The sequence below is a fragment of the Mesoplodon densirostris genome, chromosome 19 (genome assembly GCF_025265405.1).
Source record: "Mesoplodon densirostris isolate mMesDen1 chromosome 19, mMesDen1 primary haplotype, whole genome shotgun sequence".
NCBI classification, from domain to species: Eukaryota; Metazoa; Chordata; class Mammalia; order Artiodactyla; family Ziphiidae; genus Mesoplodon; species Mesoplodon densirostris.
In genome coordinates, this window is record NC_082679.1 from 6,734,609 (window position 1) to 6,748,138 (window position 13,530).

At 49.9% G+C, this 13,530-nt stretch overlaps 1 protein-coding gene across 3 annotated transcripts in view; it reads right to left on the reverse strand.

Annotated features, from left to right (window-relative positions):
- The window catches only part of MYH14 (myosin heavy chain 14), a 90,427-nt gene that overhangs the window by 20,245 nt on the left and 56,652 nt on the right, over positions 1–13,530 (reverse strand). For all 3 annotated transcript variants that reach the window (XM_060084631.1, XM_060084632.1, XM_060084630.1), the window contains 8 exons: positions 13,360–13,483; positions 12,606–12,777; positions 10,465–10,677; positions 9,746–9,890; positions 8,882–9,088; positions 3,991–4,095; positions 3,751–3,903; positions 2,272–2,520 (listed from right to left, as the gene is read on the reverse strand). In XM_060084631.1, the coding sequence (XP_059940614.1) occupies positions 2,272–2,520; positions 3,751–3,903; positions 3,991–4,095; positions 8,882–9,088; positions 9,746–9,890; positions 10,465–10,677; positions 12,606–12,777; positions 13,360–13,483 (1,368 nt within the window). The remainder of the gene's footprint in view (positions 1–2,271; positions 2,521–3,750; positions 3,904–3,990; positions 4,096–8,881; positions 9,089–9,745; positions 9,891–10,464; positions 10,678–12,605; positions 12,778–13,359; positions 13,484–13,530) is intronic.

The window sequence follows — 13,530 nt, forward strand, 5'->3', positions numbered from 1 at the left end:
GATGCAGGGGACGCGGGTTCGTGCCCCGGTCTGGGAAGATCCCACATGCCTTGCAGCGGCTGGGCCCGTGAGCCATGGCTGCTGAGCCTGCGCGTCCGGAGCCTGTGCTCCGCAACGGGACAGGCCACAACAGTGAGAGGCCCGCGTACCACAAAAAAAAAAAAAAAAAAAAAAAAAATTAACTCAAAATGGATCACAGAAAATTAAAAGAAAACTGGATCATAGACCTAAAGGTAAAACCTATAACTAGACAACTTTTAGAAAAAAACTCATAGAAGGAAACCATTGTGAACCTAAGTTAGACAAAGATTTCTCAGACACAACACCAAAAGCACAATCCACAGAATAAAAAATTAAAACATTGAACTTCATCAAAACAAAAACTTCTGCTCTTTGAAAGTCTCTACTAAGAGAATGAAAAGACAAGCCACAGACTGGATGAAAATATTTGCCGAGCATTATATCTGATAAAGAACTCATATTCAGAATATATAAAGAACTTTTGAAATTCAATGATAAGAAAAGAAACAATCCTTTTTTTAAAAAAAAAAAGGCAAAAGATTTGAACAGGGACTTCACCAAAGAAGATGTATGGATGGTAAATAAGCACATAAAAAGATGCTCAATATCATTGTTTATTAGGGAAATGTGAATTAAAACCACTACATCTATTGGAAAGGTTAAAGTTTTATTCATGACAGTCAAAAACTAGAAACAGCAACTCAAATTTCATCAACAGTATAGTACTTTTCAAAATGTGGTCTATAAAGGAATAATAATCAGCAGTTCAAAAAAAAAGGAATGAATTATTGATGCATGCAAAAACATGGATGAGGGACTTCCCTGGTGGCACAGTGGTTAAGAACCCGCCTGCCAATGCAGGGGACATGGATTCGAGCCCTGGTCCAGGAAGATCCCACATGACGTGGAGCAATTAAGCCCGTGTGCCACAACTACTAAGCCTGCGCTCTAGAGCCCGCGAGCCACAGCTACTGAGCCCACGTGCCACAACTACTGAAGCCCATGCGCCTAGAGCCCGTGCTCTGCAACGAGAAGCCACTGCACCGCAACAAAGAGTAGCCCCCGCTCGCCGCAACTAGAGAAAGCCCACGCGCAGCAATGAATAAACACAGCCAAAAATAATAAATAAATAAAATAAATAAATTTATTTTAAAAATGGATGAATCTCAAAGTAATTTTTCCAAGTGAAAGAAGCCAGTCAAAAATGAGATTTATATAAAAATAATTTATATAGAACTCTAGGAGATACACAAAAATTAATTCTTTAAAAAATTTTTGATGATCTATGGAATGGTATTAAGCAGTCAAACACACATGTATTTGGAGTCTGAGAAGAAGAGGAAAGAGAGAGAATGGGGCAGAAAAATATTTGAAGAAATAATGGCTGAAGATTTCCACATCTGATCAAAAACACCACCCCAAAGCTGTAGGAAGCTTGGCAAGGATAAATACAAAAACCCACAGCTGGATATCATAGTCAAACTGCTAAAAACCAAAGAGAAAGAGAAAAAATTTAAACCAGCTAGAAAACCACATCACACTACCTGCAGGGAAACAATGCTTTGAATGACCACTAACTTTTCATCTGAAACAATGGAGGCCACAGATCATGGAATGATCTCTTTCAAGTGTGGAAAGAATAAAACTGTTTACCTGGAATTCAACAGTCAGTGAAAATACCTTTCAAAAATGAAGACAAAATAAGGACTCTCACATTTTGCAGATGAAGAAATGGAGGCACAGAGAGGTCGGGCAATTTGCCCAAGCCACACAGCCAGAAAGGGCCTCAGCTGAGATTTGAACCTCAGGGTTGCCTGATCTTAATGCTCTGGGGTTCTGAGAATTTTATTCCATCCTCAGATTGCCAGCTGCTTAATATTATCCCCATCTCCTAGATGGGCAAACTGAGGCTGAAATGGGACAAGCAGTTTGCCTAAGGTCCACAGGGAGTCAGCAGAAGCAAGACGTGTTATTTCATTTCATCTTCTTAGTACCTTCTGGTGTACCTTCAGGACTCTTTTGGGAGTAAAAGTTGGTACCACCAATAATTATTTTGGGGCAAGAGACATAAGCCAGGATGGATGGTTGCTCTATTTTATAGAGGCTCAGAGGGAAGAGGCATCTGGCCCTAAGGTCCTCCCAAGTTCATAGCTGAGCTGTGACATCACATGTTACTGATTGCTCACAATCACCATGGGCAGCATGGATCAGCATCCCGATTTCCCAGGTGGGTAATCCGAGGTGCCTCACCTGGTCGAACTTGCGCTGCTTCTTCTCCAGCGTGCTCACGAGCTGCCGCTGCTGCTCCAGGTCCACCGTGGCATCATCCAGCTCTTGCTGCAGCCGCCGGCGGCCCCGCTCCAGCCTCTCCACCACTTCCGTCTTTTCTGCCAGGCGCTGGGTCAGGGCCTCAACCTCTCGGGTGGCCCGGCGCCGTGCCTCCTCCCCTGCCTCCAATGCCCCCGCCTCCTCTTCCTGGCGCCGCCGCCACTCTGAGAGCTGGGGTGGGGGAGGAGAGAGAGGGAGGGTGTCACTCATGGCTGCGATCCAGGTGTGAGTTGGTGGGGCCCCATTTCCCAGATAAGGAGACTGAGGCCTGAAGGGGGAAATAATTCACTCCATTGGGCACTTCTGCCTCATGAGTAGGGATGAGGTTGTGAGTTCTATGAGCCCCAACTCCTCCAGGAGATTAAAATGGTTCCCACCAGGGCCCAGAAGATGGATCAGACCTGGGCTCTGTCCTGGGGAACCCCCAGTCTGGTGGGGGAGACTGAACATCACAGCCATGGTGATGGAGGCTAAGGTAAAAGAAGTATGAGACCCATGGGAGTCCACAGGAGGGGTTCAAAAATCTACTTTAGAACATTCAAGAGAGAATTCCTGGAGGAGGGGGCATTTGTGATGGATCCTGAAGTATGCATAGGACTTTTCCAGTTAAAGAGGATATTTGCAAGCATACATTCATCACTCATTCATTCAACAGGCATTTCTCAAGGTCTCCTATATGTCAGGCTCTATGTGGGCCTATGCTGGGGATCCAGATCTAACTCTGATGGGGTCCCACTTTCAAGGTGCTCCCAGTCTGATGGGGGGACTCATGGGCAAAGACAGTTCCAGCCAGGGTGATTGGAGTGGGGACAAAGGAGAAAGAAGGGCTGTGGGAGCCCAGAGCCGAATGGTCAGGGTTTTCCCAGAACAGGAGAGGCTGATGCTAAGTCCTGAAAAATGAAAAGGGTGTTCCCAAGCGAAGTGAAAAAAGAGATGAGAGATGAATACAGCTAAACATGAAGGAAGAACCAGAGAGTGCAGGGCCTCTGACACCCAGCTGAGAGGCATGGGTTTTGTCCGGGGGGAGCTGGGGAGCCATGGGAGGTCTGTGAGCTAGGGAAGGGTAGGGTCAACTCAGGGTGTAGAAAGACCATGTGAAGTATGAGCTGGAAGGGGAGAGACTAGGGGCAGGGAGGTTTGAAGGGAGGCTGAGCTGAGGATCCGGGTGGCTGGGGCTGTGGGGACAGAGAGCCGGGAATGAAACAGAGAGCTGGGGACAGGAGGGATGGGGGTCTGCACCTACAGGCTCTGGGGCTGAGGGAGAGACAGAGGCGAGTATGGCTTGCAGGGGTCTGGCCTATGACATGCTGGACAATGGGGCCACCCCGGAGCGGGGGAACCCAGGAGGAACAGGTTGGGAGACTGGGCATCCCTTTGAGATCTCCCTGCGGGGCTGTTCACCTGGGTCTGCGCAGCCTGCAGCTCGCGGCCCGCCCGCTCCCTGGCGGCCGCCTCCTCATCCAGCTGCTCCCGCAGACCTGCCGCCTCTGCCTCCAGGGCTCGTGCCCGGGACCCTAGGGTCAGCTTCGCTCTGGTCTCCTCCTGCAGCAGCTCCTGAAGATGGATGGGAGAATGGATGTTACATGCGGGAGCGTGGGGAGGCCTGGGGGGGCCCGGTGGTGAGGGGTGGGCTGGGGTCACCTGGGCATCGTGGAGCTGGGCCTCCATGCTGGTCAGCTCCTTGCTCAGCCTGATGGCTCTGGACTCGGCCTCGCTCAGTGACCCAGACACAATCTCGAGTTCAGCCTGCAGGGAAGGGACACCTTCTAATGGCGGCTTCCAACCAGCCAACCCCTCTGCTCCTCGGCCTCTAATTCCTACAACCACTGCCGGTGAGGATGTAAAAAGGTGCAGCTGGGCTTCCCTGGTGGTGCAGTGGTTGAGAGTCCGCCTGCCGATGCAGGGGACACGGGTTCGTGCCCCGGTCCGGGAGGATCCCACATGCCGTGGAGCGGCTGGGCCCGTGAGCCATGGCCGCTGAGCCTGTGCCTCCGGAGCCTGTGCTCTGCAACGGGAGAGGCCACAACAGTGAGAGGCCCGCGTACCACAAAAAAAAAAAAAAAAAAAAGGTGCAGCTGCCATGGAAACCAGTCTAGCAGCTCCTTAAAATGGTTCAATGCAGGGCTTCCCTGGTGGCGCAGTGGTTGAGAGTCCGCCTGCCGATGCAGGGGACACAGGTTCGTGCCCCGGTCCGGGAGGATCCCACATGCCGCAGAGCGGCTGGGCCTGTGAGCCATGGTCGCTGAGCCTGCATGTCCGGAGCCTGCGCTCCGCAGCGGGAGAGGCCACAGCAGTGAGAGGCCCGCGTACCGCAAAAAAAAAAAAAAAAAAAAAAAAAAAAGGTTCAATGCAGAGTTTCCATACAGCCCAGCAATTCCACTCCTAGGTGTGTACCCAGGAGAAATGAAAAGAAGTCTAGGCAAAAACTTGTACAGGGGTGTTCACGACAGCATTATTCACAATTGCTGAAAGGCAGAAACAACCCAAATGTCCATCCACGGATGACTGGATAAACAAAATGTGGTCTATCCAGACAATGGAATATTATTTGGCCATAAAAAGGAATGAAGACACCTGCTACAACATGGATGAACCTTGAAAACATTATGCCAGACACAAAAGGACAAATATTGTATGATTCCATTTCTATGAAATGTCCAGAATAGGAAGTCTAGAGAGACAAAAGAGGATTAGTGGTTGCCGGGGCATGGGATGGGACTGGGGGATGATGGCTGGACAGTACAGGATTTCTTTCTGGACTGAAGAAAATGTCCTAACATTAGGTTACGGTGATGACTGTACAACTCTATGAATATACTAAAAACCACTGAATTGTACATTTTATTTTATTATTTTAAAAAATATTCATTTATTTATTTTGGCTGTGCTGGGTCTTAGTTGTGGCATGTGGGCTCTTACTTGTGGCATGTGGGATCTAGTTCCCTGACCAGGGATCAAACCCAGGCCCCCTGCATTGGGAGCACGGAGTCTTACCCACTGGACCACCAGGGAAATCTCGAATTGTACCTTTTAAATGGGTGAATTATACGGTATGTGAGTTATATTACAATAAAGCTGTTCCCCCGGCACGCAAATCACCACCACAATGATCCTGGGTGCAGCTCCTGGTCTCACGTTCCTTCACGGTAGGAATCGGGCGGCAGTTTACCATCTCCCCCCTGGGCTGTTGCCTCCATAGGGTAGGATCTCATCTGCTTTGTTCCCTGCTGTGTCCTCAGGGCTCAAAACAGGGCCTGGCACACAGTAGGTGCTCAGGAAATGTTTGTTGGGTGAGTGCCTCCAGTACATGTGTGTTATTACCCTGAACCTTCTTCTCTCCCTTCTTGAGGTTCACTTAACCAACAAGGTTGGGTTCAAATTCTGGCTGGTAAGAAAATTTATCTGAAAACTTGGAAATAAGAAAAGGCAGTGGTCAGGCATCCTTTAGAAAAGACAGGACTGGGACTTCCCTGGTGGCGCAGTGCTTAAGAATCCACCTGCCAACGCAGGGGACACGGGTTCGAGCCCTGGTCCGGGAAGATCCCACATGCCGCAGAGCAACTAAGCCTGTGCACTACAACTACTGAGCCTGTGCTCTAGAGCCCGCGAGCCACAACTACTGAGCCCGTATGCCACAACTACTGAAGCCTGCGTGCCCAGAGCCCGTGCTCCGCAACAAGAGAAGCCACCGCAGTGAGAAGCATGCGCACCACAACGAAGAGTAGCCCCCGCTCGCCGCCAACTAGAGAAAGCCTGCGTGCAGCAACGAAGACCCAACACAGCCAAAAATAAATAAATAAATCACTTTGTTGTACACTTGAAACTAACACATTGTAAATCAACTACACTTCTATAAAGCTTACATTTCATTGCCCTTTGGGACATTAACCAGTTTTGTCTCTGCACTATTTCGTTCTGGCATTCTCTGTTTTGCTGACTACACACACACACCAATTTGTTGTTGTTTCTCTCCTTGAACATCTTTGACATTCTGCTGGATCCCTCATTAATGCATTTTTTTAATATTTATGTTTTTATTGAAGTATAATTGATTTACAATGTTGTGTTAGTTTCAGGTGTACAGCTGAGTGATTCAGTTATACATACATTATACACATATTCTTTTTCAGATTCTTTTCCCATATAGGTTATTACAAAATATTGAGTATAGTTCCCTGTATTATACAGTAGGTCCTTGGAGTTCATCTATTTTATATATATTAGTGTGTACTCCCAAATTCCTAATTTACCCCTCCCCTGCAACTTTCCCCTTTGGTAACCATAAGTTTGTTTTCTATGCCTATGAGTCTGTTTCTGTTCTGTAAATAAGTTCATTTGTATCATTTTTTTAGATTCCACATATAAATGACATCATATGATATTTGTCTTTGTCTGACTTACTTCACTTAGTATGATAATCTCTAGATTCATCCATGTTGCTGGAAATGGCATTATTTCATTCTTTTTTACGGTTCATTAATGCTTTAAATAAATCTTTGACATGGGCTTACTATGTCTTTGTATGACAGTCATGCTTTGAACTTGTGAAAATGATATTTTGAGCTGACCTTGGTACCTCCTGGCTGTGTGACCTGGGCAAATGATTCCTATCTTTTTTAAAAAAAAAAAATTTATTTGGCTGCGCCAGGTCTTAGTTGTGGCACGCAGGATCTTCGTTGTGGCATGAGGGATCTTTTAGTTGAGGAATGCATGCGGGATCTAGTTCCCCGACCAGGGATCGAACCCGGGCCCCCTGCATTGGGAGCATGGAGTCTTACCCACTGGACCACCAGGGAAGTGCCTGATTCCTATCTTTTTGGTCCTCAGTTTTTCTCATCTGTGAAATGGGGATGATAACAGGACCTACCTCCCAGGGCTGCTTTGAAGAGTCAATGAAATAATGAATGTAAAGTGACTAGCTCAGTGCCTGGCATATACCTGTGCTCAATATATAGGTACATCTGACAATTTTTGAGAGCCTACTGAGAGGTCAGGAACTATTCTAAAAGCTTTCCAAGTTTAGGCTCGCTGGATTCACACACCGACCCTATGAGGTAGATACTATTATTAGTCCAAGGTTACATAAAGGGAAGCCGAGGCACAGAGAGGTTAGGCAATTTGCCTAAGATCCCACAGCTACAAGTGGTGGAACTGAGACTTTAGTCCAGGCAGAATGGCTCTAGAGCCGCCCTGTCCAATATGGTAGCCACTAGCCTTAGGTGGCTATTTAACTTTAAAGTCATTAAAATTAAATAAAATGAAAATCCAGCTCCTCAGTTGTACTCCTCACATGCCAGGTGGATAGAGCAATTACAGAACATTTCCATCACTGAAGAAAGTTCTACTGACCAGTGCAACCTAGAACTCCTGCTATCGGCCACCAGACTCTACTCTTGGTGTCACTTTTATTTCTGTAGTATGTAAAGTGCTTAGGACAATGAGCACTACATAGCATAATTCCATGGGGGCAGACCCTAGCTGTCCCCCCAGATCCCTTCTTCCCCGGTCCCACTGTGACAGGCTGTTAGGTAGGCCCATGGCTGCCAGCCAGAAACTATATTTCCCAGTCTCCTTTGCAGCTAGCTGTGGTCATGTGATTATGTTATGGCCAATGGAATGCAAGCAAAGTGATATATGCAAATTCCATCCCATCCTCTTTTCCCCTTCCTAAGCTGGAGCACACAGGTGCCCACAATCCAGATTTCACTCTGAAGATGAGGTCAATGCCCTCAGGGATAATGGAGTGACCTCATGGAGCATAAGTGTCCCGCCAGCCTCCACTGTTTACTCTGAGCCTATTTCCTGAGACAGAAGACACATGTCTTTTATTCAAGCTGATGAATTCTAGAGTCTCTTGGTTATATCGACTTAACTTTCACCTTAACTATACACTCTTTTAATCTTGAAATTAAAAACGGTAACAGTGTTTTCCCCCCCATTGGGGTTGGGGAATTAAAAGTCATTCTTACCCTCTTTCTGCTCATTTGTATTCTCAGTAATAAACAGGTATTGGTCGTTTAGTTAAAAAACATAATAAAATTAAAATTAAAAAAACCTACATTTCTTCTAACAGTCATAGTATGATATTGTCCTCACACAGGTCCAAGTATTCACGCTGGGTTTTTCTAATCAGACCATGGATTATTTAAGACCAGAAGATAAGAGGGTGGAGGGTGGGCGCTGTGGCAGGGTTAAGAGCTACAGGATCAGTCATGCCTGGGTTCACGCTTTGGCTCTGAGGGACCTAAAACAATCACTTCACCTCCCTGGGCCTTAGTTTCCTTGTGTGTAAAATGGGAACAATATTAGCACTTCCCTCAAAGTAGCATTAGGAGGAGCCTTTGGCAAAATACACAGGATGTTTGCTGCATAGTAATCACTCACCAAATACTAGCTATTAATGTGTGATTATATTGGAAAAGTTGGAAAGGACAGTAGGGTTGATGTGGACCAAACTGAAGTCCAGAGAGGGTAGGCATCTCACCCAAAGTCACACAGCAGAGACCACCCCTGACCTAGCCGCCCCACTCACCTGGGCTCGCTGCAGCTTCTCAGTAGCCTCTGCTCGTGCCCGCTCCCCATCGCCAGCCCGGCCCTGCACCTCCTGCAACTGTGACTCCAGGCGACGCCTCCGTTGCTCACCCTCCTGACGCGTGGTCTGCAGGTTGCTTAGCTCCGTCCGTAGCTCAGACACTTCGGCCTCCAGAGTCAACCGGGTCTTCTCCCATGTACCTTTGCTCTGGTGGGGGACAGAGACAGCAATGATTTATGATTCCCTTTCTCTACCAGACCAGGCACATGAATGCCCCAAGTCCTTTGTACTGTCTATTCCCTCCGAAACTCCTCACTGTTCCTTAAAGACCCAGGCACATTCCTGCCTCAGGGCCTTTGCATTGGCTATTCCCTCTGCCTGGAACAAGTTTCCCTGTGATGCCAGGATGGCTCACCCATCACCTCCCTCAGTTTTTTACTCAGATGTCATCTTTTCACTGAATCTCTCCAAGGCCTCTCTATTTCAACTCACAACACGCCCCCGCCTGGCCATTAGCACTGTGAAACCCCTTTCCTGTTCATCATCTTCCCATAGCACTTATGACCCCACTATATATTATGAAAGTGTTTAGATTGTTTACTCTCTGCCTTGCCTGCTAAAACGTGAGCTCCATGACGGAAGTGGGTGTTGGTTGCTTGGCTCACAGCTGGGGCCCCCAGTACCAACCCGGGAATATACTACATATTCAATTAACACCTGCTGAATGCAAGATGGATCAGGGACATGAATACGTGAGGAGAAAAATGGGCTGGCCTAGAACCAGCCAGAGGTACCTCCTCCAACCCAGCATCCTGCCTCCCCTCCCCACGGCTCCCCAGACACCCCTCCCCCATCTCAACCCACCCTCCGGGCCTGCTCCAGCTGCTCTGCCAGCTCTCCCAGTGCCTGGCCATGGCGCTGCCGCAGCTCCTGCACCGCCACCTCATGAACGCGCGTCTCTTCCTCCAGAGCCTTCTTCAACTCTGTCACCTCCTGTTCTCTCTTGGACCTTTTATTGGGGAAGGGGAAGGGAACAGAATTTCAGAATAGAGGAAGGCTGGAACTTTGAGGGAGCCCCTGACTGCTGGTTGTGCCTTTTATTCTTTCCCTCCAAGGACGGGGACCTCACTCTACATTCCCCAAGGGATCTGGGCAGTGATGCTGCAGAAGAAGGGTGGCTTTAAGGGTGAGCTCCTACGCATCTTTCGAAACCCTATTCAAAAGTCCCCTTCTCAAAGAAGTCTTTTTGGACTCCCTCCCATAGAGTGATACAAGGGCCTTCTCTGATCATCCACGATGCCCTGTCGTACTCCATTAAAGGTCACTTTGTTCTGGACTGTGTCTGTCTTTGCCCGAATCTGCCTACCCCTGGACTGGGAGTTCCTGAGGGCAATGCCTGAGTCTTGACTCATCTCTGTCCCCAGCGTGGCCCACGCTGGGCCCAGGGCCAGTGTCCAATAAACAACTGTTGAACGACTAAACAACTGTGTAGGTGGAGAGCTTGGACCCACATCCTTTTCCCTGCCCCGCCCTCAGACCCCCACGTGCCCGGCCTGTGCCAGCTGCAGGCCACCCAGCCTCACCGGAGCTCCTGCTGCGCGTTGGTGGAGTCCAGCGTGTCCTCCAGCTCGCTCCGCAGCGCCTCCAGCTCCTCACCCAGGTCCCGGCGCTGCTTCTCTGCCTTGGCCCTGGCTGCGCGCTCAGCCTCCAGGTCCTCCTGGGCCTCAGCCAGCCCCGCTTGTGCTTCCCGCAGGGATTTGAGCAGCTGGGCCCGGGCCCCGCCCTCCTCCTCTGCCCTGGGGGTGGATGAGGACCAGGGGGTTGGTATAGGGGCAGGCAGGGGGTGGGGATGATTTCTAGGGGTTGGAGGGGTCAGACATGGCCCGTCCCGGGTTAAAAGCCCAGCTCTGCCCTTGGGCATGTGTCTCCAGTACTCAGAGCCTCAGCCTTCTTAGCTGTAAAATGGGGATGACACCACCAGTAATCACAGGGACACTTATTAAGTTCCTGCCACTTGAGAGCACTTCATCATTTTGTGTAACGTTTACGCCAAACGAGGAAACTGGGGCCCAGAGCAGGAAAGTGCTTGCCCTGGTCACATGGTCAGTGGGTGGCTGACCCCAGAGTTCCTCCTCCTGACCCCTATGGGATCGACCTCTTGCAAAGAGAAGCTGAATGGAGCGGCAGCGTGGACTCTGGGTTAAATGGCTCAGGGAGGTGGTCCAGTGGTTAGGACTCTCCACTTCCACTGCAGGGGGCGTGGGTTCAATCCCTGGTCTGGGAATTATTTCACAAGCCGTGCAGTGGCGGCCAAAAAAAAAAAAAGAAAGGAAAAGAAAAGAAAAAACCCCTGTAAGAATGGTTCAGGGAGATGCACTGACCATGGTCTGTATCCCCTGCTCGGCCACCTGCCCTGGCAAGTGACAGCTTCTCTGAACTGCAGGCTCCTGGTCTGTGAGAAAGCGTGACTGCCCCCCTTCACAGGGCTGCCGCGAGGATGGCAATGTAGCGCCAAAGGCTACACGTTATATGATTCCACTGACGTGAAAGAGTAAGAATTGGCAAATCCCATGTGAACAGAGAGCAAATTGGTGGTTGCCAGGGGTTGAGGGGAGGAGGGATATTGGAAGTGATTGCTTAATAGGATTTTTCTTTTGAGGTGATGAAAATGTTCTGAATAGAGGTAGTGGCTACACAACATCACAAACATACCAAATGCCACTGAACTGTATGCTTTAAAATGGTTAATTTGTTTTTCTTTTTGGCTTGTGCCACGCATCTTGCAGGATCTCAGTGAAAGCACGGCAGTGAAAGCACGGAGTCCTAATCGCTAGACCACCAGGGAACTCCCTAAAATGGTTAATTTTGTTATGTGAATTTCACCTCAATACAAAAGAAAACGGAAAAAAATAACAACGGCAATAACGGAAGGTAGGAACAGACACACGCAGCATCTAATGAGGGCTTAGGGTGTGCCAAGCATGTCCTCAGCCCTTTCTCATTTAATCCCTACACTAATCCTAGGAGAGTTTCTATAATCATGCCCTTTTTCCAGATAGAGAAACTGAGGCTCAAGAGGTGATGTCACCCAGGTGAGGTCACATGGCCAAAAAGGGGAGGAGCCAGGATTTGAACCCAGAAGTGAGGCTGGAGGGTACATGTTCTTAACCCCCCTCCACCAACCCCGTGTCCCATCGATTCTCAGATGCACGTTTTCCCCACATTGTAACCTCTCTGAAATCAAGCTGCGCCCATACACAAGGGCACCTCAGGTCGCATGGAGCGCCATGGGTGAAAAGCATTTGAAACACTGTGCATCATATCTGGCACACAGTAAGTGCTCAATAATTGTGAATGACTGTAATTATGATGATTATGATTCCTAAGATGGCCAGACCACCTATCCAATCACAGCGGATTCTGGGCTGTTTGGTTTTGAGAGGCTGGGGTTGTGGGAGAAGAAGAAATAGCATTTCCTTGCCTCTGTGCAAGAAACTGTGTAAGTTACCAGACACGTAGGGCCCGGTTTCAATTTTCCCTTAACCAGGTGGGCTTGGAACTCTGTGTCCATCTTACAGAAGGGGACACTGAGGCTCAGAGTGGGTGTGCACAGCTGGTGAGCGGCTCGGCCGAGCTCTGTACCTGCGGGAGGGTCTCGCCGGGCACCCCCAACGCTGGCAGGTGGCGCCCCCGTGCTCTGCACCCCACCCGGCCCACCCCGCACCTGGCCAAGGCGACCTGCAGCTCCTCCTCCTTACGGCCCAGCTGGGCCCGCAGCTCCTCCCCCCGCTGCTGCTGTTCCACCATCTGTTCCTGCAGCTCTGAGCCCTCCATGTCCAGCCGCCGCTTCAGCTTCTCCAGCTCCTGGCGGCTCTTCTCCTCCTTCCGGAGGCGATCTGGAGGCGGGAGGTGGGGGTGGGGTGGGGCATGCACAAGGGAGCCAGACCCACACACCCAGGGAGACCCACGGCCCCGCAGTCAGGCTGAGCTCAGCATCTCTTTCCACCCCTCCCGCTCTTTCCCAGCTTCCCCATCCCTGGGATCGCCCACTGGTCCCCAGACCCCCAGATGCCTTCTCCCCTCCGCCCCCCAGGGACAGCCCCTGCTCCTGCTCACTGGCTCTCTCTGCCCTGTCCTCTCCTCCCTGCCTCCCCGGCCTCCTCCTGTGCTCTCTCCCTTCTGTTTCTGCTTCTGAGTCCACAGCAAGGGACAGAGATAAAAAAGTGTCTGAAACAGCTAGTGGGACCGTCAGATTGAGAGAGTGACCCAGGACACTTAGGAGAGAGTAAGAGAATTGGATGGAGAGAGACAGAAACAACTTAAGAGCTGGGAGGACACCTAACCTGTCCCGAGTCTTCTTTCCTGCCCCCATTTAACAGATATGACCACTGAGGCCCCACAGCACATGAGGGTCACCCAAGGTACCCCCTGACCCCGCTGGAGTGTGCACTGGCCCCCATTGAGGGGCAGGTGCTCACCCTCCATGTCTGCAATCGTGGCCTCGTATTTGAGTCGAAGCTTATTGAGGCTCTTGACTTTCTCCTCCTCCTCAGCCGCCTGGGACGAGAACTCAGCCAGACGCTCCTCCAGCAGCTTCCGCTCCTGAGGGTGGTAGGAGGTGGGGGTGGGGTGTCAGGGGCCCGACCCTC